Source organism: Charadrius vociferus, unplaced genomic scaffold (genome assembly GCF_000708025.1).
Source record: "Charadrius vociferus isolate BGI_N301 unplaced genomic scaffold, ASM70802v2 scaffold31, whole genome shotgun sequence".
NCBI lineage: Eukaryota > Metazoa > Chordata > Aves > Charadriiformes > Charadriidae > Charadrius > Charadrius vociferus.
Window position 1 is genome coordinate 2,023,379 of NW_009646966.1, and position 24,917 is coordinate 2,048,295.

Below are 24,917 nucleotides of genomic sequence, written 5' to 3' on the forward strand. Positions count from 1 at the left end.
CCAAATCAATTTATACATTTTTTTAAGAAGTAGGATTACAAAACTTCAAGTCAGAAAGAGGGAAAACAGAAAGTATGTAACATCATACCCTACAAAACCAAAAAAACAAGTCTAAAAAATAAATTCAGTTGATTTGTATATCTGAAGTCTAAGCAAGGAAATATGAAACTGGGAGGAAAGTTTCACTGGGAGCTAAATTTAAAAAGTAATTAAAGTAACATCCATAAAACTGTCCATAAACTGCTTTAACCTTAAGTTTATTTTTGTCCTATATATCACCTTGTCTGATTTCAATATATGATCTAATAAACAGTTTGTTTAAAAAAAATAAAATCACAAGTTTATACCAAAGAGATGAAACACTAACAGAAAAAAATTCAAGAATGCTAGACTAGAATTTTAAAAGTTAACAGAATTAAAATGCATTTTATTTATTTTACTTGGGACAGCCCAAACGTGCTTATCAAAATGAAATGGAAGAAATCAGAAAGCTAGTCATGTAGCACCTAAATTTGAAAAAAAAGAGGGGAAAAAAAGGGAAAAAAAGAAAAAAAAAGAAGGTAGAAAGCTGCACTGAAAGTAACAGTAACATTTCTTCTCAGTGTTTTTAGCAGGTTGTATGTTATTCCCCAAATCCTTCCTGGCAATTGAATACACATTCACAATAGGGCATGAAGTGTTTTATGCAGCTGGATAAATCGATTCATATGAAAATTAAGGTTTGAACATGCACTGTTAAAACTACAAAGTAAACATGGAAACCAGTTAAAGAGAAACCAGCTGAAAATCTAGATGCACGTCAATCTTACAAGCGAGTCTATAGAATAATTTATCCTTCACGCATCACCCAAAACAACCAACCACCTTTGGTGGCTATTTTAAAACACTTTCTAAAAATACATAATGTTACAGCTAGAAAGAATGGCAGAAAATTGAAAGAAAAACAAATTGTTTCACTAGCAGTGAAACTAATGAAGCTTGGTTTCCTAGGGTTTATCTTTTGTTCAGTAATTCCTAACCTTTAAACTAGCTGCCCCAACTCCCCCAGGCTAAAAAGAAACTAAGTTGTCGTATTAGGAGAAAGTTCACCAGCAGTAAGATTGAGTAAATTACTCTTACTATGATCTACCATAAGTAAGCTACGAGATCTAGTAAGCTCAAAGACAGTGCTAGGACACTTTAGGTCCCACTAGACCAGAATTCTTAGAAATTAACAGTTACATAGCAGGAAACAACCCTCTGCCCACAAAGATGGACTTGACTTCAAGGGCAATGTCTAACTTACGACTTTCCTTTGTGTCTGAAGACTCTCTCTCCCCAGCTAGATATTTGGAGGAAGGGTTCACTATTGCCTTGGTTGCATAAACTGCTGAGCACCTCTGGCCCCAATCCAACAATGCACTTAAGTATGTGCTTAACTCTTGTGCTGGATCAGAGCCAGTACATTCAGTAACTTATGAGACTGAGGTCTGCATCCCAAGTAATAAGCTGTTAAAGTCCAAGGACAACATTTATGGAGATGATTTGTCTGATAAATAAATGAAATATCCTCTGAGCATAGGAGATTAAAATCCTAGCCATAGCAACATCAATGGTGGCACTGTAATACATACCTTTTTATACTCTCTTTGGACATGGTGCAACGAGTTTTATTGATTTCGGCTTTCTGTTTCGGTTTGTGTGTTTGTTTTTTCTTTATTCCCCTGTTACAACACACGTCCCCTTCTAAAGGGATGAGACAGCCTTAGGAGAGCAAACTTAGCATAAAACATACTACTACAGTATTTCCCTCTTAAGACTGCTTTGTCCACACAACTAAGGCTCTGGAGACGCCAAGATTATTTCAAAGGTTTTCAACTTTACTGCCAAAATGAAGAACTACAGGTATCAGGTTTTGGAATCTTAACCTTTGATTAAAGTTTTATAGCTTGACTTGTAAATTGAATTGCTATTACGTGACCATGCACCAGAAAAGAACCTACATTCTAGAGAAGACTAGAAAAAACAGCAGAGTAGTTTATCCCACAGCAGAAAATTTTCATTGGCTATTTAGTGAACAGTGGCTGTAAACCAAGTATTTCACATTTTAAGCGTCATCCAAATACTCCAGTGCTCCTCAATGAAAATTCCAATGCTCCAGTTCCCCCACATAAGCAAAACTGCCCCATTTGTCAGTATTTCCCATAAGGAGATTTCCCATGACAGATCACATTGGTTTCACGGAGGTAAAATGCTTCACATTCAGTTTATTGAAGAAAAGCATTAAAACCAAAAAGCAGAGCATAGCACAGGAAACTAAAGTCTTGCTGAAGAAGAAGAATGCAAAATGGAGCAAATAAATCAATCTCCTCTAACCTCTAATTACTTACTACTGTAGCCTGAAGTATCTAAATTTTCAAGCACTTGCATTTCGCACAAAAAACTTAAAAGTTCTCCACAGAAAGGGCATTTTAAACAAAGTATGTTTGACCAGAAGCCCTTTAAAAAAAAAACAAACCAAAAACCAAACAAAAACAAAAAAACAAATACCACCCTAAAACACTGAAAGAAAAATTTCAAACAAACAGTTCTTTGAAGAAAATTATTTGTAATTTCAGCCACGAGGAAGGTTTGTCACAAGGAAGGTTTCCCGTGTGTTTATAGATCACAAAGAAAAAACAACCGTAAACACATTAATATAAGCATACCTTGGATACTTCTTCTTTTCCACTGTTTTCCTTAATGAATACTTTTTCCAGTTCAGGGCTTATTCCTTCTACATTACACGGCACACGTGAAACAGTTGATTTTGGCACTGAAATGTTTGACAGTGGCATAGGGACTGATCTGGAGATAGAAGCCTAGAAGGTAGAGAGCAACATGATTTGAAGCTGGAAAATGTAATAAAGGCAGAAGTCTGAAACCAGAACTAAGAAACCTAAAAAGTAGGAAGCTGTGTATTAATTTTGCCATCAGAAGACCATCTTTACTTGGCAAATTTTAATAAAAAGAAATGCTTGCATAAATCAAAAGCCACTAAAATCACCTCTACTTCACTCAAAGTAGTGTAAGCATTCTACTACTTCACTTGTCAGTAAGTAGGCAGGTATATGTACTTTCCAGATGTACAGACTACAAAATTCGCAGTAGGGGGGTGGGAAGCACGCAGGGTGCTGATACCGATGGTTTAACTGGGATCCAAAAGGCATTTCCCAACATTCCTAAAGCTTAAACACTCAACTGAAATATTCACTTAATGCGCTTTTATTGTCTTTCGGTTGGCTTTAGTGAATGAAAAATAAAGCATTCATTCTGAACCTTTAATTTCATTAGCTTATAGCTTTTCAGAACTTTATGTCAAAGGTCTTAAAAGAAATCATTTGGAGTTTAAGAATCAAGCGTGTAAATAAATACAAGTATGGTTTTCAGAAAAACCTGTTGGAGCAGAGCTCTGTTACCAACAGGAACCATTCACAAGAGTGCACATGCATCTCGTGCAGCCAACCTCAAAAGCGTTACCTCGGCAGCAGCTACATAGCATAGATGCACCTACACTGACAGCCATGAACAGAGTTCACTTCCCAGTATATGTTCTCCTCTTGTTAACCAAATCACAGGATGCTTAAGACAAAACGTAAAATTTTTTTTTGAGTTCTTCCCAAATGAACTTTGCACAATGTGCAATTCCAAAGGGGCATGTCACTTGTGTGGAGATATTCTCTGACTCTGACAAAACACACTGCCCACAGGATAGCTTGCCACAGAACTGAAAACTTCATCGGCCTCATCAGAGAACACCTTGTTGAGAAATCAAAATGTTGCATGAGCCATGACAAAGTGAGCTTCAAGTACTAAAGAATGTTCCTTCAAAGCATATATCCTAAGTGGATTTCCGTTTGTGTCAAAGATGTTTTTACTGTGACTTTTATAAAGAATGGCACAGGTACCTGCAACAGCTTACTTTGAGATGGAAAGCAAAACCCTTTTCTGCTTTGTTATAATAGAACAATAAAAGTTTCAGGAAGAATATCAATTTCCTGTACGTCTTCATCACAAGATTAGGTTTTAACCATGAGGTTTTATCCAAACAGAAGAAGGAACACAAAGGATCAGCCATCGCAGCTCAACCTCTTCTTTCTAAAACACCAGCTATTTAAAAAGGCAGTCAAGAAATACAATGACAGAACTGACATTTCAGGAGTTCAAACAGCAGCCTGTTAGTAACATGGGGTCCAAGTTAAGGATCCACTGCAGGTGAAATTTAATCAGGACTCAAATGTCTGCACTGTCAAATGAGACAAGATTAACTGCTTTCTACAAGTGGCTTAAGGTTCGCGAAGTCATTGACTGAACCTTGCCTGAGCTTTAGAACTCGTCATTGGGTTTCAGTTTCGCTGGCAGTTTGTAACGGCTGGAACAGACACTGCATGGGGCATGCTCCATTGCACACTGCTGAGAATGGTTCATGGTCAGGTAATTTGGCCAGGTAAATAGCCCAAAGCTATTCTTCATATGTGTAAGCATCTTTATAACAGGAGAAATACAGATATACTCAGAGCACAGACAAATTTTTATGACTTTGTGAAACACAAAAATGACCTGAAAACAGAAATTGTCTTAGCCGGGCTAGTGTTAAAATGATCGGCTATATTAAAATTTGCCTAAACTCACACATCACTTTGAAAAATAGGTAAGAAATAAGACAACAGAAAACACAAGATGTCAGATGTCTCAGAGAGGATATCAAATCCACAGACTGATGGCTGAAGAGAAGCACTGTCATCACTATGGCCATTGGTATAGAGCATAAGAACGGTCAACATAATCCAGATGTAAGATTTTGCATCCTAAAGATTATGTCTGATTGAGGTTTTACAGTAAGTCATAGCGTCTGGAACAAGAACAGGCTGGTGATGATAGCAATTTTTCCATTTAATATAATGGAAATGCTCAAAATGTACAGTAACAATTGCACTGTAACGTAGCCACTGCAACACCAAACTTTCATGCTAGAAGACAGGATCCTGTATTGACAATGATTCTGGACTACCATAATAGCCAACAGGTATGTCCTAGACAAAACCATGAAGAAAAAGACTTTTATCCTGTAGTGTGACAAGTCCTCTAGTCACCAGGGATGGGGTACTGTGGCAAACATCATCTTGATTTCAGTTGAGTTTAAATTCAAGGTGAATAATCACTTTCTTTTTAGAAAGTAAACACTGCAACATTGTTTTCCTTGATGTCATGTGGAAATTGCCTCTCTGGCCAGGAACTGACCAATAAGCAAAGTATCAGAAAGATTTCTAAAAAGGGACAAGAAAGCGAGATTTTCCCTCAAACCTCCAGTGATACAGCATTGCTGTCTTTTACTGATGAACACACAGTAAGGTGAATTACAAATCTGTTTGTAACAAGCCAGTTAGTGTTCTGTTTGCTGCTCAAAGACTGATCAACTGTTGGGCTGCCAATCCAGACTGCTTACCCCTGCAACTTTCTTTTTCTTTCTTTTCTTTTTTTTTTTTTTTTAACCAGCTCAGATGAAATTGGGTTGTGAAACTGATAAGGAAATACCTTCCAGAGAAGCAGAGACTTTTGAAAGTGTACCATAAAAATTAGTCTTGGAAGCGAGTATGTATTCCTGGAAACGCAGTCTTATCTGGCCATGCTCGGAATTTTTCCAGCATCTTAATATATTTTAGTTGCTATCCTGCTGTAACCCCTCTTTCTTTTATTATATGATGACTATCAGATAAATTTCAGTGAAGATGCAATGGTATCAGGTTGTTAAGCATTTCAGTGTACCACATGAGAAAACAAACAGAAGAAAGACGGGAAGAAACAGCAGGCTATTCACCCAACCCTGATAAGGTAGGAGGCTGTTAATACAAGTAACTATCTACTTACCTGAGTCTGACTGATTGCTATATGGTTGCCATGGAGAGGTGACTGACGTTCTTTCTCTTTACTGTGACGACTACTCTGCTTACTGCGCTGAAGCTGCTGCCTCAGTTTGGCAATCTGCTGGAAAGAAGTTCAGGTGAAGTGATAATGAGTTATCGAATGGGTAACTGCTCAAATCTTCCTGTATAAAGTGAATCACAGACATATGAAGTCCTCTTTGGAGGATTTTACAAGCATACAGGACGGCCTTCCCTGGAGGCACGAGCATTAAAGCTTCTTTCTGATTTTAGCTACTTTTTCCAAAGTCTCTGCCCTATTTGCCAACCTAAATATGACAGCAGGCTTAGTTTAATTACTCAACTTCCTCATTTACAAACAAGCACTGTAACAAGTGATGCAAACAAAAGTAGCCATAATGACATTTGTAGCAATTTCTGGCCTATAACTGGTTTAAACTGGGGACTATGAGGCCTACAGTTTAATTTATTTGATCTTAAACCGAACCAAAGTTTTCCAATGATAATTAATCATAAAAGCAAAAAGCCTTCACAAACAACTGGCAATCAATGTGCACTGCTCATCTTGGAGAACTTATTAAATACATTTAATAGTATTTCCCTGCAGGCTAAATTATCACAGATTCCTTCAGGCAGACAGAATTATCTTTTCTGCTGTCTGCTGCAAAGATGTCTAATCAAAAGTTACATATTTTAAAGGTCAAACGCAACTAAAGCCATTATCCATTTGACTTGCTCTTTAACAGAAACCAAAGAATTTCATCTGCGGAGTCCTCCACCTATTTATTCCTCCTGGATAATTTCAACATGAAAGAGAGTATTTACTTCTATAAGCATTGCCTCAGAAGTTTAGACTATGGGCAAATTCACACAACAGGTACAGACACTTCCTTAAGACTGGATAATTTTTTCCTTTGGGATAAAGTCCCGCTCTTCCTCACGCTCAGCACACTGGCATATAAGGCAAAGCATGCGTGGCCCCATTTCATTTTTAACTCAGCTAGAGATGCAATTTTTAAAAACCTGAAGGGCAACTAAGGAGAACTGAATGCACATGGAATTTGTATTTCAAAAACTTCATCAGCTGGAAAGTAACCTCTTGTTCTGAGTGACAGCTTACAAGTACACGCACTCTGTGGTTAACTCCAAGTAGTTAAATATATCACTAGCGCTCTTGCAAAGCAACTCTGTAGTAGAGAATCACTTCACATCACTCTTCACAGTGTCAGAGACGACAATGCCTGGTGAAGAGGTTTGGATGGAGCTTTGCTCCAGGTTGCAGACTTTTCTTTGTTATGTTTCTGGTAACACTCACATAAGAAGGATCCACCTTTAAGACTTCATATCAAGTCTTACCACAGCTCATTACCCATATTCAGATAACTGCTACTCAGAAACGGCTGAATACTTTGATCTTTCAAAAACAAGACAAACAGTTCAGATTCCCGAAAGGGTCTGTGTGTAGAATACATCAAGAAAGACAGAGCCCGAATACAACTCAGTTTCTAACACAGCTAAACTAGATTTAGAGAACTGGGAGACTAATCTCTTGATGAAAGGTGCAACTCAGGCACCATCTTGGAAGAAACTTTGAGAGAGTCTCAAGAGATACTTCATCACTAACAAAAAAAAAGAATAAAATTGTCCAGAACTTCCCCATTCTCCCTGTAGGAATAATGGCAATTAGGAAACATAGCTCCACAGAGAGATGAAAAAGCAAGCAGGTAACCAGCCTGCTAAGTATACATACATTTACAAAGATTTATGTCTTGCATCAGAACGTTGGAAAACGGGGAGAACAGTGAAATAATCCTCATCTTCCCCTTTAAAAATGCAAAAACAGAAGATGTAAAAACGATGCCCAGATCAGAAGACAGCTGTGGACTGAGATAGTTGGCTACAACAATAATCGGAAAGCAGGGAGAGCAATGTACTCTCATCTGCCTGTATGGGAGGGGAACACAGAGCACACATCTGTGCATATTTCACAAAAATTAAGAAAGCTGTCGCCTTTCCTCTCCCACTGACTGTTCCTACAATACTGTTGATGTATCAGAAAGACTCTTTTCTTGACATACTTTAAAGTTACTTATATATTAAAAAAAACACACCAACAAAAAACCCCAAGAAAACACAAAGATCAATGCATCGTGACAGTAATAACCCTACATTGGGTCACTCAGGACACAAACCTCCAGTTCAGCCTTGATGGTTTATTGTCATATAGCCAACTACAAGATGCCCATCAAAGATTATTAAACAAATAAGTTAGGAAAAAAAAACCCCATAAATATATTTTTTGCTTCATGAGTATTTTTACAGCTAGAAGTGCACTTGAAATAAACATGAATCTTGTCTATACCACTTGTAATACGCATGCAGTCTAATATAACTAATGGCACAAACCTGAGAAATAAGCAAATTAGATGAGTTCTTTACAACACTGGAATAATCTCAGTATCCTGATAATTTTTCATTTGAAAAGACCTAAATGCAAAGTACTAAGAATGAAGAAACATGTCACGTCTCACCATTCCTGTCCAAATGCTCATTAGTAATAACCAGCTAATAGGTTGTATTTCTACAAATCAGGCTACACAACAGAGCAACTTCCTATTGCTGAACAAGCCAAACTCCTTAATAACGAACCACTTGTTAATAAACAAGTTAACCAGTGGGTCAAAGAGTAAAACAACCATTAGAAATTCACCCAAAACCTTTGAATACAATCTTCTGACTGGTATATGAAAGCACATAAAAAGTGCAAGCTCTCATATTCGATTCTCTTTTATTCCAAAGTCCTTTTCAAGTACTCTGTTCAAACAAAAGGGACCTTCCAATGGGGGGTTGCTGGTGTCAGCGTAACAGAGACAGCATACAGAGGTGCTTAAGGGAAGTGAAAAATCAGCTGTCTGGAATAAGTCTTCAAACACCTTTGCAAACAGAAAACTTTTTAAATCCAGGCTTTTTCCAGTTCTGCGTAAAGTCCAGTTCACGGTAAGCTATAACTAAAACTGACCCTGTTCAACTTCAACAGAATTTCATACACTGTAACTAAAATTGTCCCAATTCGACCTCAACAGAATTTCAAACCAACAATTCAGGTTGAAAGGGGAAAAAATACCAGTGCTTCAAACCACTACTTGGTTTGTGTCCAGTACAAAGACTCTGAGAGCAATCTTTATCTCCCACTCAAGATGTGTATCTATTAAAATAATGTTAAAGCAATCTGGCATTATCTTACAAGTTATATTCAAGACTTTATAAAAACAAACCGTAGATCCCTTCAGAATTAAAAAAGAAAAGTAAATCTTGCTAGGAGGTGACAAAAAAGGTACACTCTATCATTACAAAGTTCATATTGAGAGCTGGGGAGTTGTAAATCTTTTAATAGACCCACTACAAGAAAGCAAGCACTGCCCATTTCACTGCTAGACAGATTCAATCCTGACACCCACCTCTTTCAATTCAAGGGCAAAATAATTTTCAACTACCCCAAAGTTAATTTTTTTTTATGTGCAAATTCATTTGCTTGCTTGTTATCTTAAGTCTAAGCACTGATTGACTGGGTTTTTAAATGTAAATCTTTTAAAAAGAGCTCCCAGTTGTTTTAAATAAATGCATTTGATTCTAATAGCTCTCAAACTAACCAAGGAAAAACTAATTTTTTTTTAAACTTAAAAGCACATTTAATCTTTTTTTATCAAAACCAATTAAAACTATGCATACAAGTATATGGCTAGTTTACAGTATCAACATAATAAAAAATACATGCTAGAAATCATTCCATTAATTGTTGGAATAAGGAAACATGAATATGAACTGCTAAGACAAGCCTAGGAAACTGTAAACAGCTATCTACTAGTTTGCTGTCAAATGCTATGGGAAGCAATTCAAACTGCTGGGCAGAACTACAGTTACCAGTATTACTCATAACAAATGCAGTTGCCCAGGAGAGGTGATACTTTTATTTCCATTACTTAAGCTCTTGCTCTCAGCTGCCTATAGCTTTGTCAAATTTTCTCTGAAGTCTACCATGCAACCTTCAGTTCTCCTATACACTTCCCATCAGATATTTCAGCACAAGTATTAGAACTGTTTTAAGAATGAGATTAAAATGAAAGGGGGATGGAAATCATTTTACCATTATATATGCTAAAATACATTATTGTAGCTTTTTACCCAGGAAGTTCTGTTGTCCAATACTTTGGAAGAAAAAGCAAAACATTTGTCTGGGGGTCCTTTATGCTGGGAATGTGACCTTCTATTCCCTCAGAAAAATCTTAACATTTGGCAAAGCTTTAGCAAAAATTTCAGTTTGCGCATGTTCAAGAAAGATGTTTGGAACTGGCAGCTACATTTGCCAGTACTTTTGTCTCTAGTGGGCTTTACAGTTTGAATAGAACTGCCCCAGAGCATTTCTCCTTCCAGAAACTGCAGATTACTGCGGCACAAAGCAACTGAGTGTACAGATAGTGTTGGTATTGAACAAACTCCTAACACCCACCACACAGGCATCAAGTAGCCAGGCAGAGAAGCTGGAACCAGGACTTACACGTGAAGAAAAGGAAAAAGAAAGGGATAAAATAGAAGCCAAACAATGGAGAGACAGAACAGACAAGGAGCTGGAAGGTAACTGAGTAACAGCTCAAGTGAGGGAAGATAGATGAGAATTGGCTGGATAATGCACACAGAATGACATTGGGACTATGAACCCGGGGAAGTACAAAAGGTAAGAAAACTGGTTTGAGAAGCTGGAGAAAGGAAAACAAAGGAAGGGGTAAAGAACTATAAACTGGAGAAGACAAGGGCAGGTTTTGCGGTGAACAACCATTGCAAAATTTGGATAGAAACAATTCCCTTCCACACACCCCATTTTTTCCATTACTGTGTTCTATCGTAAAGGAACCATGAAACTCATTGGCCACATGTCTCTTATCTTTCTCTTGTGGTCAGTCCATAAAGATGATGTCAACCTAACACAATGGATCACTGTTATCAAATGGCAGAGACTTGCTTACATGCTGAAGGTTTCACTATCGCTGACAGTCACAGCCTTGTGGTGAAGAAAAGCTGCTCATTGCAGAACTTGATAGGGAAATGCCAGAAGATGAAGGATGGTCCCTCAGTAAAAGCACGCAAGCTTTATCCTGGAAATACAGATGCTATTCCTGCTCCTGCTACAATTCCTTTGTGCTGGTAAGGAATGTTTAAGCCCAAACTTTTCAGATATAAAATTCCTTCTGCACTATTTCTGGGCACTTCATCTGTGATTCTGAGTGCTTCCCCTCACAGTTGCAGATGAAGTCACCCGGGCAACTGAAGGCCCATAGTCTAATAAATCAGCTATGATGAGCGTCATAACAGGTACTCAATAAGATGGGAACAGACAACCCTCTTTGGATTGACCTCTCTTTGGCCCAGGCCCTCATCTTTAAAAATGAGGCTACTGCCACCACCTTAATGCAAGATTATTCCATATTTGTCAAATCTGATTTAAAAATTCAAGTAATTAAACTTACATCACTCCTTTTGACAACTATTCTTCCTATCAATGGCTGTCTGGAAGAGGACTATATATTGCCAGTAACATCATCGCCTCACACAACCTACACATTTTTTCTAATTTTTGAATGTCCTATTAAACAGGGACTCTATCAACGCTTTTTCATTCTCCTTTTTCATTTGTGAAAGTGACGTCCTCTCTTAACTCCACTCTTAAACTTGAACAAAATTTCTAAACAAGAATATGCTAACATACCAACTTACATTCTGCCTCTTTCAGTGTTAAAGAACAGAAAGCTAGCTGAGGTAACTCTGAACAGAAAAAATAGTAAGCAACAAGTTGGCTCCTTAGCACTCGCTCTGGCCACTCCTTCAGAGCCAACACTGTGTAGTAGGAAGGCAGGAAATCCAAGAGGCATAAAACAACCACCACTCTTGAAACAACTCTTACGTTGGAGGTAAAACCTGTTTCAAAAGCAACAGAGGGGAGGGAAAGGGTGCAGTTTCCTGGACTCCGGATAGAGATTAAAAAATGTCTTGGGCATATCAAAACTTGAAAAGCTCCACTCTGCAAAACTTCTCACCTCTTTTAGTTGATCAGCACTTCCCCATGATGCTGAGCGCTGATGTGATCTCTTTTCTGCTCCTTCTTCAGCCCAGCAGCTAGGTGTCTAGAGGGGAAAAAAAAAAAAAGAAAATATACTATCCTGAATTCACCAGGTAAGAAAAAATTTTGGCACAAATTGTTGGCTTACTCCTTCTGCAGTGTCAGAGTTCAGGCATTATACATGAAGAATAAATGTCAGAATCTGATATGCAGCAGTAATAGTCTCAATATATATATAAAAAAAAAACAATATAGAAAACTAAGGCTTTGTGAACTTGCATTTACAAAGGATGAGGACAACATACATTACTGAAGAAGGAATCAGAGGCCTGACAATCACAAAACCCCCTTACCTGGCTACTCCCATCTGTGCTTTGGTATCCAATTCTAGTTTTCACTCAGTGGACAGTTTAGAGAACCACCAGATTTAGAAAAATATACAAACAAACTCAGAAACCAAAACCCAGGATTCACTTCACCCACCTGTCTTCCTTAATCACTGGGCCATAAAATTAATTCCTTCTTGCTAACCCTGACTGGATACAGAGTTTGATACGCCTTTTATTATTTTTGGCACCAACCTACAGGAGCAGAACAGTGAAGTGCAAGCCTTTTCCAGCCTTGCCTGCAAGCCTAGAAGTTTGGGGACTGTCTTTGGATGTAGGAGTTATAATGTTGTACCCCAAAGATGGAGAAGAGTCTGGAAGCCAGATCTCCCAACTCCTGTGCTTATTCACCACAAAGCTATTATGAACACTGAAGGTATCCACCAGCATTTCTGAACAAGAGAGACACCGGCTGTCAGAAGAGCAATGGGAATACCTGAAATCCAGGGAGAGTTTGGGGTATGAACCATACAAAACTCAGAGCTATAGGCAGATATATAAATCTGTGAAAATAATAATAAAAGAAAAAGTTGGGGTTTTTTTTTTTCAACAATTCCTACTAGTATTAGCTGAATCCTTCACAATAAGGCCACAAGAAAAAAAAAAAAACATACCACTGAAAACAATGAGAATTTGGCAGTGAGGTTTTTCAGGGAGGGGACCACTGCTGATACTTGTCCAAGGGAGAAGGGACCCCAGCCCAGAAGGACAAGTAGCATCTGGGATCCACCTCCCTGAGGGACTTCCTTCTCATGCATGGGAACCCTGTTCCTCCACAGCTTTCCTTCCTCTTGCTTTCTCTCTAGGGTCTAGCAACTTCTGTAGTGCCCACACACGTAGTAAACACTGTTCTGCTCAGGAAGGAGGCCGGACATTGCCTTGGAGAACACCACAAAACCAATGTCTGCAGCTCCTCGCACTCCCTGCCCCGCCAAGGGATGTGGAAGTGCCCTCGGGGGCCAGGCCACTCCAGCCAAGCGTGCCAGGCCAGCCACCATTAAGCCCTGAACTGTAGTTTCAGACCAAAGGCTATACCTTTATAGCTATACTATTGTATGGCCCACAACCCCGGCACCTAACTCGCAAGTGATAATGTTTAACGTGCTAAGTCACTTTGTGTGCACAGGCCTATATATCCCACTTCTGTTTTCTGCCAGTCCTGCACTTTCCATAGTTTTGGTGGTGGTGTTTTTTTTCTCCATTTTTTACACCACCAGGACTACTTCCACCAAAGGCACAGCAAGCTATGTGGGCGACTAGAAAGCAAAATGGAAAAAATCAGTAACAAAGTTTTTGCTGCATGTGCCCAGGGAAGAAAAAACAACTCTTTGTAAAAGTTAGGGTTCTGCATATTTATTACATGAATCTGTGTGGGTCTGGAGAAGAAGCCAGAAGATAATGTGTTTATGAAAAAAAAAAAAAAGTTATCAAGAGTGGAGTTAAACCAGCTATTTAAAACACTGAAGGGAACACGAGAGTCCCTCAGCCAGGCAATCCACGACTCTCGTCACCCAAAGCAGAGCCTCTGCCCCAGGCACGCTACCTGTGCATGCGTTCCCTCGCTCTGTATTTTACTGGAGCTGTGTTCTAAATAATTAAGTGTTCTCTTAGATTGGGTACTTACTACCTCCCTGAAATCTGTGTGACAGACATTTTTACCACTTTTAAATTTTTTTTGAACACTGAAGTGGCTTGCAGGTTTCTAAAGAACTAGAGAAAATGGGGGTAAAATTCACTCCTTTTTCAAAATCATGGGCTTTCATAATCTATTACAATTTACTTTCCAATTTAAATCACTCTTTTCTTAAAGTATTTTACTATATCCCAAGTATAGCTGGAACCATACCCTCATATAAAACCTGAAAACATCAATGCAAAGGGGATTCTTTGAAAATTTATCTTCCAAAGAGCATATTCTGAATACAACACTGCTCCATAGTTTGGGGAACAACTCCAGGATGAAGTAGAAACAGGCATTTCAGGTGCTTAAAGATTTTCCTGTAGGAGTGTGTACCAGAGATCACTACAAGTTCATAGCCTTTCAACTACAGCTTAATAAGTATCTAAAAAGCCAAAGTGAATTTCTCAACAATGAGAAGTAAACTGTTAAAAAACAAAACAAACATTATGTAGAAAGCAAGAGCTTCCCTGTATTTTTTAATAAGCACAGATATTGATCCAGATAGCAAGAACAAAAACAAACCAATAGAAACACCCTGAAGAATTTCATCAGCAACAGTGGTAACTGTTAGTAGAGAGAGGTGGGAATCCTTATATTGCAGTTGACTTAATCAGAAATCAAAAACAGTGAATATAAAACATCCATTCACTTAATACTATATTTTGTACTTTCTCAAATACGCTTTGACACTCTCTTACACTCAAATACTATCTCCCTTGAGACGAGGATTACATATTTGCTTTCAATCTCTGGTAAATTGAGTCAGTCACAACCTTTCAAAATATACATACAAGTATCAGTATACAGGGGGCAGACTATTTGTGTCCCTCAATTTTATTTGCAGTATTAGATTACAAATACTATATGATGTTTCTAGCACAGTACTGAAGTCAGGCAATGTTATATTAATGTGCTATTTCTATTCAGATGGAAAAAAGAAAAAAGGTTAAAAAATAACACAACATAAGCAGTTACTAGAATATTACAGCAAGCCAGTCTTCTTCAAACCCTAGAAATTGCTGCTAATAATATATTGCAACTCACATTATATGAAGCTAAGTTTACTCAAAATGTTTATATTCAAGCAAAAGCCTTTAACAAAAAAAAAAAAAACAACCAAAACCCAAAACAACCCCACACTTGCTACAAACAGAAATTCTGCTTTTGTAAGTTTAGCTCATGTATGAGCACCTCATATCTCATTTGAATGTTGTAATTTACATCACAAATAAGATGGGGGTGTACAGCACCCTTAATATGCCACATATCATGAAAATTGGTTTTCCCATCTTTATTTACAACTTCAAAACAGATTTATTCATGGAAGCCTTCATTTGAAGCTTCAAGCGTATGTCCCATGTGTTAAACCTACTAAAAAAATAATGAAAGTAAAAAAGTAACTTAAAACTGTATTTGAAGAAAAATTCCTGAATCACAATAAACAAAACCAAAGTTGCTGCACCTCAAGTCAGAAACACAGTGAGAGAGGTCATAGGCACTATCTCTGAAATTGGCAATATTTCAGAGCTGAAACAAATTTACAGCATCACTTAAGTATGAATTCAATTTCATGAAACTGAAGGATTATTCCTGCAAGTCTATATTCAGAAACTAAGATTTAAAACATTTTAGCAGGACAATCTTCAAAACATTAACACATGCTGCAGCTTCAAGAGGAGGATCGCTGATACTTCAAAATGTGAAGGTTCGTGGTCCCAGTTTCAGCTGACACAATGCTTAAAGCACGTGCATGTGATAGGACACGCTGAGAACACCACATCTGGTTGCTCTCTTCAGTCTTAAGGTAAATCACAATTACCATTGTTCTAACTCACCCAACCTTGGAGAGATTAGCATTTCTTCCAACGCGTTTGGCAATTCTGCCTTGCTTTTCCACCCATGTCAGGGATATACACCTACATTCTTTCCACTTCATTTAGATCATAATGACTGCATGGAGTACCAACCTACCTAAACCCAAAATAAGACTGAATTACTCTAAATATCTCACATTTTATTGCCAGCCCTCCGCTTTAATTACTATATCTAGCCTGCATTCCAGATTAACTACTTTGGGGGATGGGTGCAAAGATTAAGAACACAAGTCTAGGTTTTACAGGGGAAGCAATAATGGTTTTGAAGAACTTCCACACTAAAGAAATGCAACAACAGCCCTAGACAATAAAGTCTGATGAATCTTCAGATGTTTCTAAAGCATTCAAAGGCCCTCTAGAAATTTTACAGAAAGAAACTGCCTAAAGAGTTAGAAGTTAATTTGACTATAGCTGACAACTCCTCTTAAACGTCAGACAGGTTAAGAAAAGTCAGAATGATAAATTCATAGTTACATGACACATACCCCTTCCTCCTTGTCCCTTCCCCCCAAAGTTCGTCATTAAAACACCCCATGAAGGCAATGATAACACATACACCAATAAAAAAACTTCACGTAATTGAGCTTCCTGGTTTATGATCTTCATTTTTAAGCAACAAAATTTCTACCCAAAAGAAAACAAGACATTACTCAGGTGACTAATGAGAGGTAACTACCTTAAAGCCTTGACCCACACACAAGAACAAAAACACATTTTAGCCAAGTATTCCAGTTTAACAACTCTGTGTTATTCTTTAGACCAGAGAGAAATAAAAATTCTGAAAGGCATTTTTCAAACTTTCTTCATATCTGTTTGTGTAATATGTAATTGCCATATACAATGAAGGCAGCACAACCAGGCATACTGGAATCAAGTTTAAGTAGTCAACTGGGGTAGTGGTGGTGCAGGAAATCACTGAATCATATTCCACTTGGTCATTTGTTCTTTTCTTTGTATTATTTATATCGAGAAAGGTTACATAGATGAACTTCAACTGGCATTATCTTTGTTATGACATCAACATCATACGTTTATCCCTAATCTCTCCTTTTTAATTTTATAAAATTAATTTAAAACATTTAGTTACTATACTGCCAAATAATTATATTAATAAACCATAACAATTATCCAAATGTTTCTGAAGATTCCGAGGTTAGGCATAACCCTTTCAACATTGAATTATTCCTTACACGAGGAAAGGGGAAATACACGTATAGCATGAAGGAGAAGTATACAAAATTGCTCCATCAGTGCTCCCAACAGAGATGGATAAAATGGGTAAGGAAGCTAAACTGAGTTTTAAATGGCCTTAATGAAAAGTTCAAATATTAATGAAAAGGAGAGGGAAGTAGGACACTGGAGGAACTTGGGATGGGGATCACAAAGTATATCAACACATATAATAAGTTCCTATAATGGTAAGTTTTCCTGCATTTCTGAAATACTTAAAACACACTAAATAAAATGGCACACCTCTGATGATCCAAAATTTGCTGCTCCTTAACGACCAGCTAGTTGTATGCATATACACACATACATACACAAGCATAAACGGATGAAGAATTCTTATCTGAAATTGTGTAAATGTCACAATGCATAGTGGTATAGTATATTTTTCCAAAAGCAAACATAACAGCCTCCCTTCTCTTCAGTGTCTTCCACCAAAACACTTGAGGTGGGTAAGAGAGACACAGAAATATGAACCACAGTTACTATTCTCCAAGATGCAACAGAAACGAAAACAAACAAAATTCTGGTTCCTCTATTTAAATAATAAGATATTATTGCATTCTTTTGTAAAAATCCTGGTTTGATTTTAGAGAAAGAAGAAACATGTTATTCATGAGCACTATACAGGTTCAAAGAACTTAAGTGGGAAACAAGGACTTGGAATAAAACTCATTAAAGGTTCACAGGTGCTGATCACAGCAAAGATCAGAATTTGACTTTTTTTTTTTTTACAAAAATTCTAAGAAACTTGGAAGAGTCATAATCACCACCTTCATGAAACTGCACAAAATTTGGATTTTAAATTAATGTTTAATTAGGGACAAAAAGTACCCTTGAAAGAGAAATAATTATTCCACCTACAATGTAAGTTATACTGACAGTATTGTTCATGAGTTTAGAAGTAAAACGAGCGAATTTATTCTCCAATGAAACATGCTCATACAAAAAAAAAAAGGTTTAGTTTAATTATCTTGTTTTTAATTCATTTTGCTTGTTACCATCTTCCACTCTGCTAAACTACCAAGTGTTATTATTTTTAGCTACTGTAAACTATATGAACTCCCATGAGCTAAACCATTACTTAGCCAACAAACATGAAGTAGTGGAAGTACTTGTGCTGGTACTCAGGCAGAGAGCAAGGTTTTAATTTAATTTAACTTAATTTGCCATGCGTGCATCCTATCAACGACTTGGAACTCATCCTTAGTCCTTGAAATTAGATATACTTCAAACTACACAGAGCTCAAACAACAAAAAAAACCCCACAAACCCAAAACATAACTCAAGTGAGTATTTTATGATCAAGTTCATCTACAAGCCTCCCTAGTGAATATTTCATTTTCAAAAAACGGAAATTCGCTGTGCCAATCGCTATGCTTGTTACATTTTACATATTCATATAGTCCTAAGCAGTCAAGAAACTCATTTTTCAAATCAACTTAAATATTGCTAAATGCTTGATTTTTGCATAATTTGAATAAAAAGACAGCTAATACAATACCTTGTTAGAAGATATCCACACAAATCCAAACCATGAAACTTCCCTGCTCTTATCCCTTTGAAATAATACCTCACCTTGTAATGACAACAGTACTCTCTGTTACATTTGGTTATGCTGAAAAGGTAAAACTTCTCTTTTTTTTTTTTTTTTTCCCCTCCCTGAGCTTTGTTTCTGAATGAAGCAAAGGGTGGCAGCCAACAGGTCAAATAACCTAAACACTTACTTGAGCTCACTAGGAAAGCAATTTTACTGCCAAATGCTTGGAGCTCAAATATTTAGAGAACAAGTTTGTTTCTCTTTTCTGTAACTAGTGAAAAGGTTTGTTTGTGAATGTTTAAATATTCTGAATTTTCTATTCATAAGGGTATTCACGAAGTTTGATATGGATACATGTTTTATGAGAAAGGGGTTAACAAATACAGTAACTACAAAGCATGCTACCAAAAAACTCCTGAATGGAAATTACAGTTTCAAACGGAAAGACTTTCAAGGCATGGTATTGTGAAAGAAAGGCACCTTGGAAGTAAATCCAGGATTAACAGCTTTTTAGGTAGATCTTTCGTGACAGTAAAAATGACTGCTTGTTCTTCTTTTTTGCTAAAACTGGCTGGTTTCAAAATGAATGAGTACGACATGAAGACAGCATTTTCTTAAAGGGTCCCACCACAGTTTCTAAAAGTTTCCATGAACAATTTTAATCATAAGATTCCCAAATTCATTAAATAGGATTTCTGGATCACACAGACAGATCTTTTTTCTTTTCTAAGCATTCTACACTTATCCTTTCCAGATCAGAGGGCTTCCTGCACTGCATTACAGTAGTTTTTAAAGAGATGTGGAAAATTATTTATACATTCTAACTTGTCCTGAGAAATTCGGTATTACACAAAAGACTAAAACCTAGAATCAATTTAAAGAGCTGCTGCATTCGCTGTAAGCAATGGGGGCAGAACGGGTGACAAGTATGTTGCAAGTCAGTGGAAGCTAACCAAAACCTATAGACCTACAAGTGAAGTTATGACAGAAAAATCCTTGGCATTTTAAAGGTATTATATGCATTGTGACAACATAAGCTTCCATTAAAAACAATTCTTAATAGCACAAGAAAGTTATAGGCAAAAGGTAGGATGACAGAAGTATCATTTTTCTTTGCAGGACACCCATGATAACAATGGGCCAGAATCACGGCACAAGAGAGAAAAAACTGATTTAGCAACCATCCCTACCTGGCCTGTAGACTGAAAATATAACTGAAGATAGTTTTTTCTAGTTTCCAATTTACTTTAGAACCCAAACTCACATGATTTACTCCATATCCTAATAACACTACTGAAAAACCAAGCATGTAACCCATTTGCTAATAATTTGGGGGTTTTAGAATTAGGTATTTTTTACCTGTCTGATAGTTATCATCTTTGTTGGCAACAAGCTCCAGCATGAGGAGGAATCGGGCACGAAAAAACATTCAGCTTTCCAGCCAAAGAGCACAAGAGCACTATGGATGCCACAGCAGCCTACCTGCCAGAGGCTCCTGCTAAGGATGGAGCCCTGAGGAGGATCCAAGGGTATCAGGCCATAAATAATCTCAGTAGCCTTCCCTTTGTAGCTGGTGGTAATGCTCTCATTCTGATGTCTGGCTTCAAAAGGCAACTCTTCCACAGAGCATTTTTGTTTATCTTTCTTGCTAGTAAGCAGCAAAGGGAACATCTCAAGACCACGTTACATGCTCACTCCCAGCTTCCTCTTCTTGATTTCCCCTCTAGTGACGAACTGATCAATCCTTCTAAACAGTAACCTCTCTCCTTCTCCTCCCCCGCACACACACACAAATACACTTTTTGAGAGTCACAGATTTGTTACCACAACTTAGTAAAATCTTTAGTGTGTCAGCCACTACTATTATGGAATCTTTTTTTTTTTTTTAAGTAGCACTCAGCACAATTTTGCATATAGCAGCTTCAAAATAAACCAGATGATACAAGGCTGAGATTGAAATCTGCTTATTTAGCCTCAACAGATCTGCCCACACACAGAAAATTATTTTTAACAACTGTTTTCTAAAAAGCATAAAAATATTATCTGTTGCATAGCACGTTACTGAATTGACACTGATTAAAAAACACTACTGTACCCTATTTTTAGGGTTTTATATTTATAACAAAATGAAATGAACCTGCATTTCTTCAGAATTAAGCTGAGGCAAGATTCCAGACCAAGTGATAAAAGTATTATGAGGAAGACATCCATTATATGAAATATCTCTGTTGTCTTTTTTTACAGCTTTTTACCTGAGTAGATTTATCTTTCATACATGAAGGGTAGTGTACGTGGGGATCACGTGGCCACTGTCCCGTGAGGTAAGGTCCTGTTATTGTGTCCAAAGAAGAAGTTCGCCTTATGGTACCAGAAGTTCTGATTTGCTGGGATTTTGGCCTGTCCACTGTAGAAAACCAGAACAAAATCAACAAAAGAGTCAGGCTAAATTTAATATGAAATGTTAAAAGCTAGCTATGACACACAATGGCAAGAACACATCAAAAACCTTTGTCTAAATGTCAAGCTGAAAAGAATGCCATCACATCAAAGCAAATAACATCAGACAAAGGAGAAAAAAATACAAAAGGGAAAACTTAAGTTACAAAAAACAAAAACACTTAAAGTGTTCATAGCTGCAAAGAACCAGGCTACTTATGCGATATATTTTCATCAACAAAAAGCATCAAGCAAATTTAAATACAGTGATGATGCAACTCAGGAAAGCCACACGCGCAGAAACAGAAAACAGAACAGAGTATCAGTGTCAGATTACGTTTTTTTGTTTGTTTTTAAGTCAGCTTGCCTAGCTGTCTAAATACTAAAATGCAAACCATGACAAAAGTTTTGACTCTTAAGAAGATGCATATCTAATTTCATGTTCTTAATGTACGTCATTCCATATTATTTACAAGATCCCAATACAGGCCTTAGCAAGCTGGAAGCGTGTGACTGTATTTCCCTCCAACACAGCTCAGGTCAAGGCAGCTACCGTGTTTGCCTTCACTCATCACAGCGCCCGCAATCTTTGACTCCTCCCTGTACTTCTCTCCCCATACACCTAGATCATGGAATGCTTTTTCCTGCATTTCATTTGGAAAGCAGAAAGCAGGGTGATTCATGAGACTGTTCTTTCCCACATCAGAGTTTTACAGCACGCTCTCTGGATCATATCACTTTGTCCTTTAGGCAAAATTACTTCACATACTCGTTTTCTAGACTTTACATAAGCCAAACTAAGCCCTGCACTACAGCTACGGTCTATCTTGCTCACCCCTACTAAGAGAAGTTTGCAAGCAAGATTACTTTCAAGTTAGTCACGCTATGCACCGATCCGACCCACCAAAACGCTACTCGCTTCTCAGAGCTGGAGATCAGGTCTGCCAGCACACCCCTGAGACCAAACATGGGCGCTGACCTCCACACGCATTTTCTCTTTGCATATCATCTAGAACTGCTGGATCCCAAAAGGCAGGCTATCATCAGTGTTTTATATAGTGTTCAGCACAATGATTAAGGTACAGCTTACACTAATACAGTGTGCTTATAGTATGATATGGGAACATGATAATGTTAAAACAAACCATTTTAGAGAAATGTAGAGCTGCTGAAACACTTCACTAACAACTAATTTTAGGTGAAAGGTTCTAAATAATGCTGTGAATTGGAAGCATGATAGTATATCATACTGCCTTTTTATAATCTGATTGTTTTGACTGCAATGTTATCTGTAAATCAGATCCCTACAATTTCAAACAGATCTATCCTTATAGGATTTTAATTGTGACAACTTTACATTCTAAGAAAGATTTTTGAACTGTAAGAAAGCCTAAAATCCTAAAGAAAGGTGACAAACTTTAAACATGAATCCAGTACTTACATTTGCACTGAAACACAAAAGTACCTAAAGGGTGCCTACCTACAAAGCATTCTTTCAACCTTCACTGCCATGCTATGGCACTCTGCTACTGCCCCAGGTAGCCCAAGTTTTGAAAACTCCTCCAAAAGCTCTGTTCATTAGAAATACATTACATGCGGAAAATCTATCAGGAATTTGTTAAATATATAAGTAATTACGTATGTTCTAAAAAAGAACCTTCTAAAACAAGTTAGAGACCACACAGAGACAAACTGGCAAGGCAATGTCTGAAGACAGGGAAATAAGGACTAAGCAAAGTTTACCTTTGTAAACTTTGCATTTAAAAAGCCTTGCTGAAAAAAAAAAAAGAAAGAAAAAAACCAAACGAAACAAAAAAACCCCAGAAGAATACACAAGTCTAAAACACAAATAAAATATATACAACCAGAGAAGTATCTAAGGTCTGTGTCTTGTCTACACCCCAAGGAAAGGCAACAATCTCAGCATTAACAACTTGCATAATTGCACTACAATGGCAACCGACACAAACACCACCAGAAGTTACATTTGTATTTTTCCACGGTAACCTTGGAAGCGGACTGCAGGACACCGTCAAACCCTGAAACTAGAAGTATGAAAGTTCAAGACAGTCTCCTAAGTCCCTACTACTCTTCGCTATTTTTTTGAATCACAGGAAACAAATCAAGGACACCACTTCTCAACTGCACAAACCAACCCAAGTGAGCACTACCGTAGTGCCTACCCTGAGCCACTGCCGTCTGCGCTCAGTCCATTTACTTTGAGATGGCATGTGCAGATGTATGAACGCACCTGGTAAGGTGATTCACCCAGTTAAACATAAAGAAAACTAAAACCTACCTGAAAAAAGTCATAAACTCATGTTTTTCCCCATTACAGGCAGATTGGCATAATATAATGGGCAGAAACAACCACAGGAGAATCAGGAGAAACAACAGGGCGGCAGCAGTGCTGAGGTCTGCTCAGTTAAGTTTCAGCTCTCACCCTTTTATGATATATATCGTTAGACCATAAAACATAAAGGCAAAGGGATCTGCAAGCAGGAAGTTTGAAAGAACTACAAATTAGAATTTGACAAACTGTCTTGTACAGTAACGAACTTAAAGATGACTGGATGCCACAGAGAGAAAAGTTGGACTGGACCACAACAGCGGTGGTTCAGATCAGCTTAAATTGTTTTCTAAATATTAAAACTGCTCTCAGAATTCATTTCTTAGTTTTGCTTTTCACACCTCATTATAACTCTGGCTTCTTGCTACTCTAGGAGCTACTACAGAACTTTCACCTCTCCCCAAACTTTCATTACCAATGGGATTCTGATGCCCCTATCATGCATATCCTTCTCCAGCCCCAATGAGGTCGTCCAGATGGAAACCTGATGCTCCGTTTTTCTCACAGAAACAAAAAAAACAAAGGCCAGCAAGTGCTGTCCGATATCTGAAGCATTTCAACAGCTCCTAAGGTTAGCCAACAGACTTCAGTGTTCAGAATGGCTTCATCAATATTCAGAGATTTCTAAAATTACAGAATGATTTTACCACCTCTGACAGTATTTGAGTGCACAAGTGGATTTTACTGCAGTGGTAAGTCAGAACAATTCTGTTCTCTTTCTCAGTGATGTGTGACATATCTCACAAGGAGCTCAGCTCTACGTCCAGAGCAAGTAAACTTTGGAACATAGTGCTTAAGAAGCATAACGTTACCTGAAAAAGTTAGCTTGAAATTACGAAAGCAAGACGTATGCTCACAGGAAAGCAAAATACCTCATATTTTATTTAAAATATGCCACAGATTTTAATGGTATGTATTTAGAAGCTATTGCTACACATTTCTAGTTATAAATTATTTTACTTAAAATGGCACAAGGGTCCACCTGAATACTACAGCTGGTAAAATTCGGCGTGATCCCAGGTCCCAGCAGGAACCAACTAAAATAAACTGCATGAAATCATGAAATTATGGTTCTGCATGCTGCACTGAGCGCCAAAAGAATTCTAGTTATACCACCTAGACTGACTGAAAAAAGGTTTCCATTTCTCTGCCAGCAAAATGTAATTTAGTAAGAGACTAACACGACAGCTCTTTTGAAAAGGACATAGGGCTCAAATAAAACCATCTGCTACAGCTCTAAAATGAAGAGATTGCCTTCCCATCCAACATAGAGGCAGCTAACCTGCACACAATCTCAAAACCATGTTCACAGTCCATTTTAGCTTAAATAATGCTTTCTGCCATGCGTGCAATGAGGAAAATCACCTGCAGCAAAAGAACAAGATTGACAGCTACCATTGGTACCATTATA

At 37.6% G+C, this 24,917-nt stretch overlaps 1 protein-coding gene across 1 annotated transcript in view; it reads right to left on the reverse strand.

Annotated features, from left to right (window-relative positions):
* The window catches only part of GLCCI1 (glucocorticoid induced transcript 1), a 50,209-nt gene that overhangs the window by 11,895 nt on the left and 13,397 nt on the right, over positions 1 to 24,917 (reverse strand). Inside the window, exons 2-5 of the mRNA XM_009895336.1 lie at positions 20,973 to 21,124; positions 11,990 to 12,076; positions 5,887 to 6,003; positions 2,688 to 2,840 (exon numbers count right to left, since the gene is read on the reverse strand). Coding sequence (XP_009893638.1) covers positions 2,688 to 2,840; positions 5,887 to 6,003; positions 11,990 to 12,076; positions 20,973 to 21,124 — 509 coding nt within the window. The remainder of the gene's footprint in view (positions 1 to 2,687; positions 2,841 to 5,886; positions 6,004 to 11,989; positions 12,077 to 20,972; positions 21,125 to 24,917) is intronic.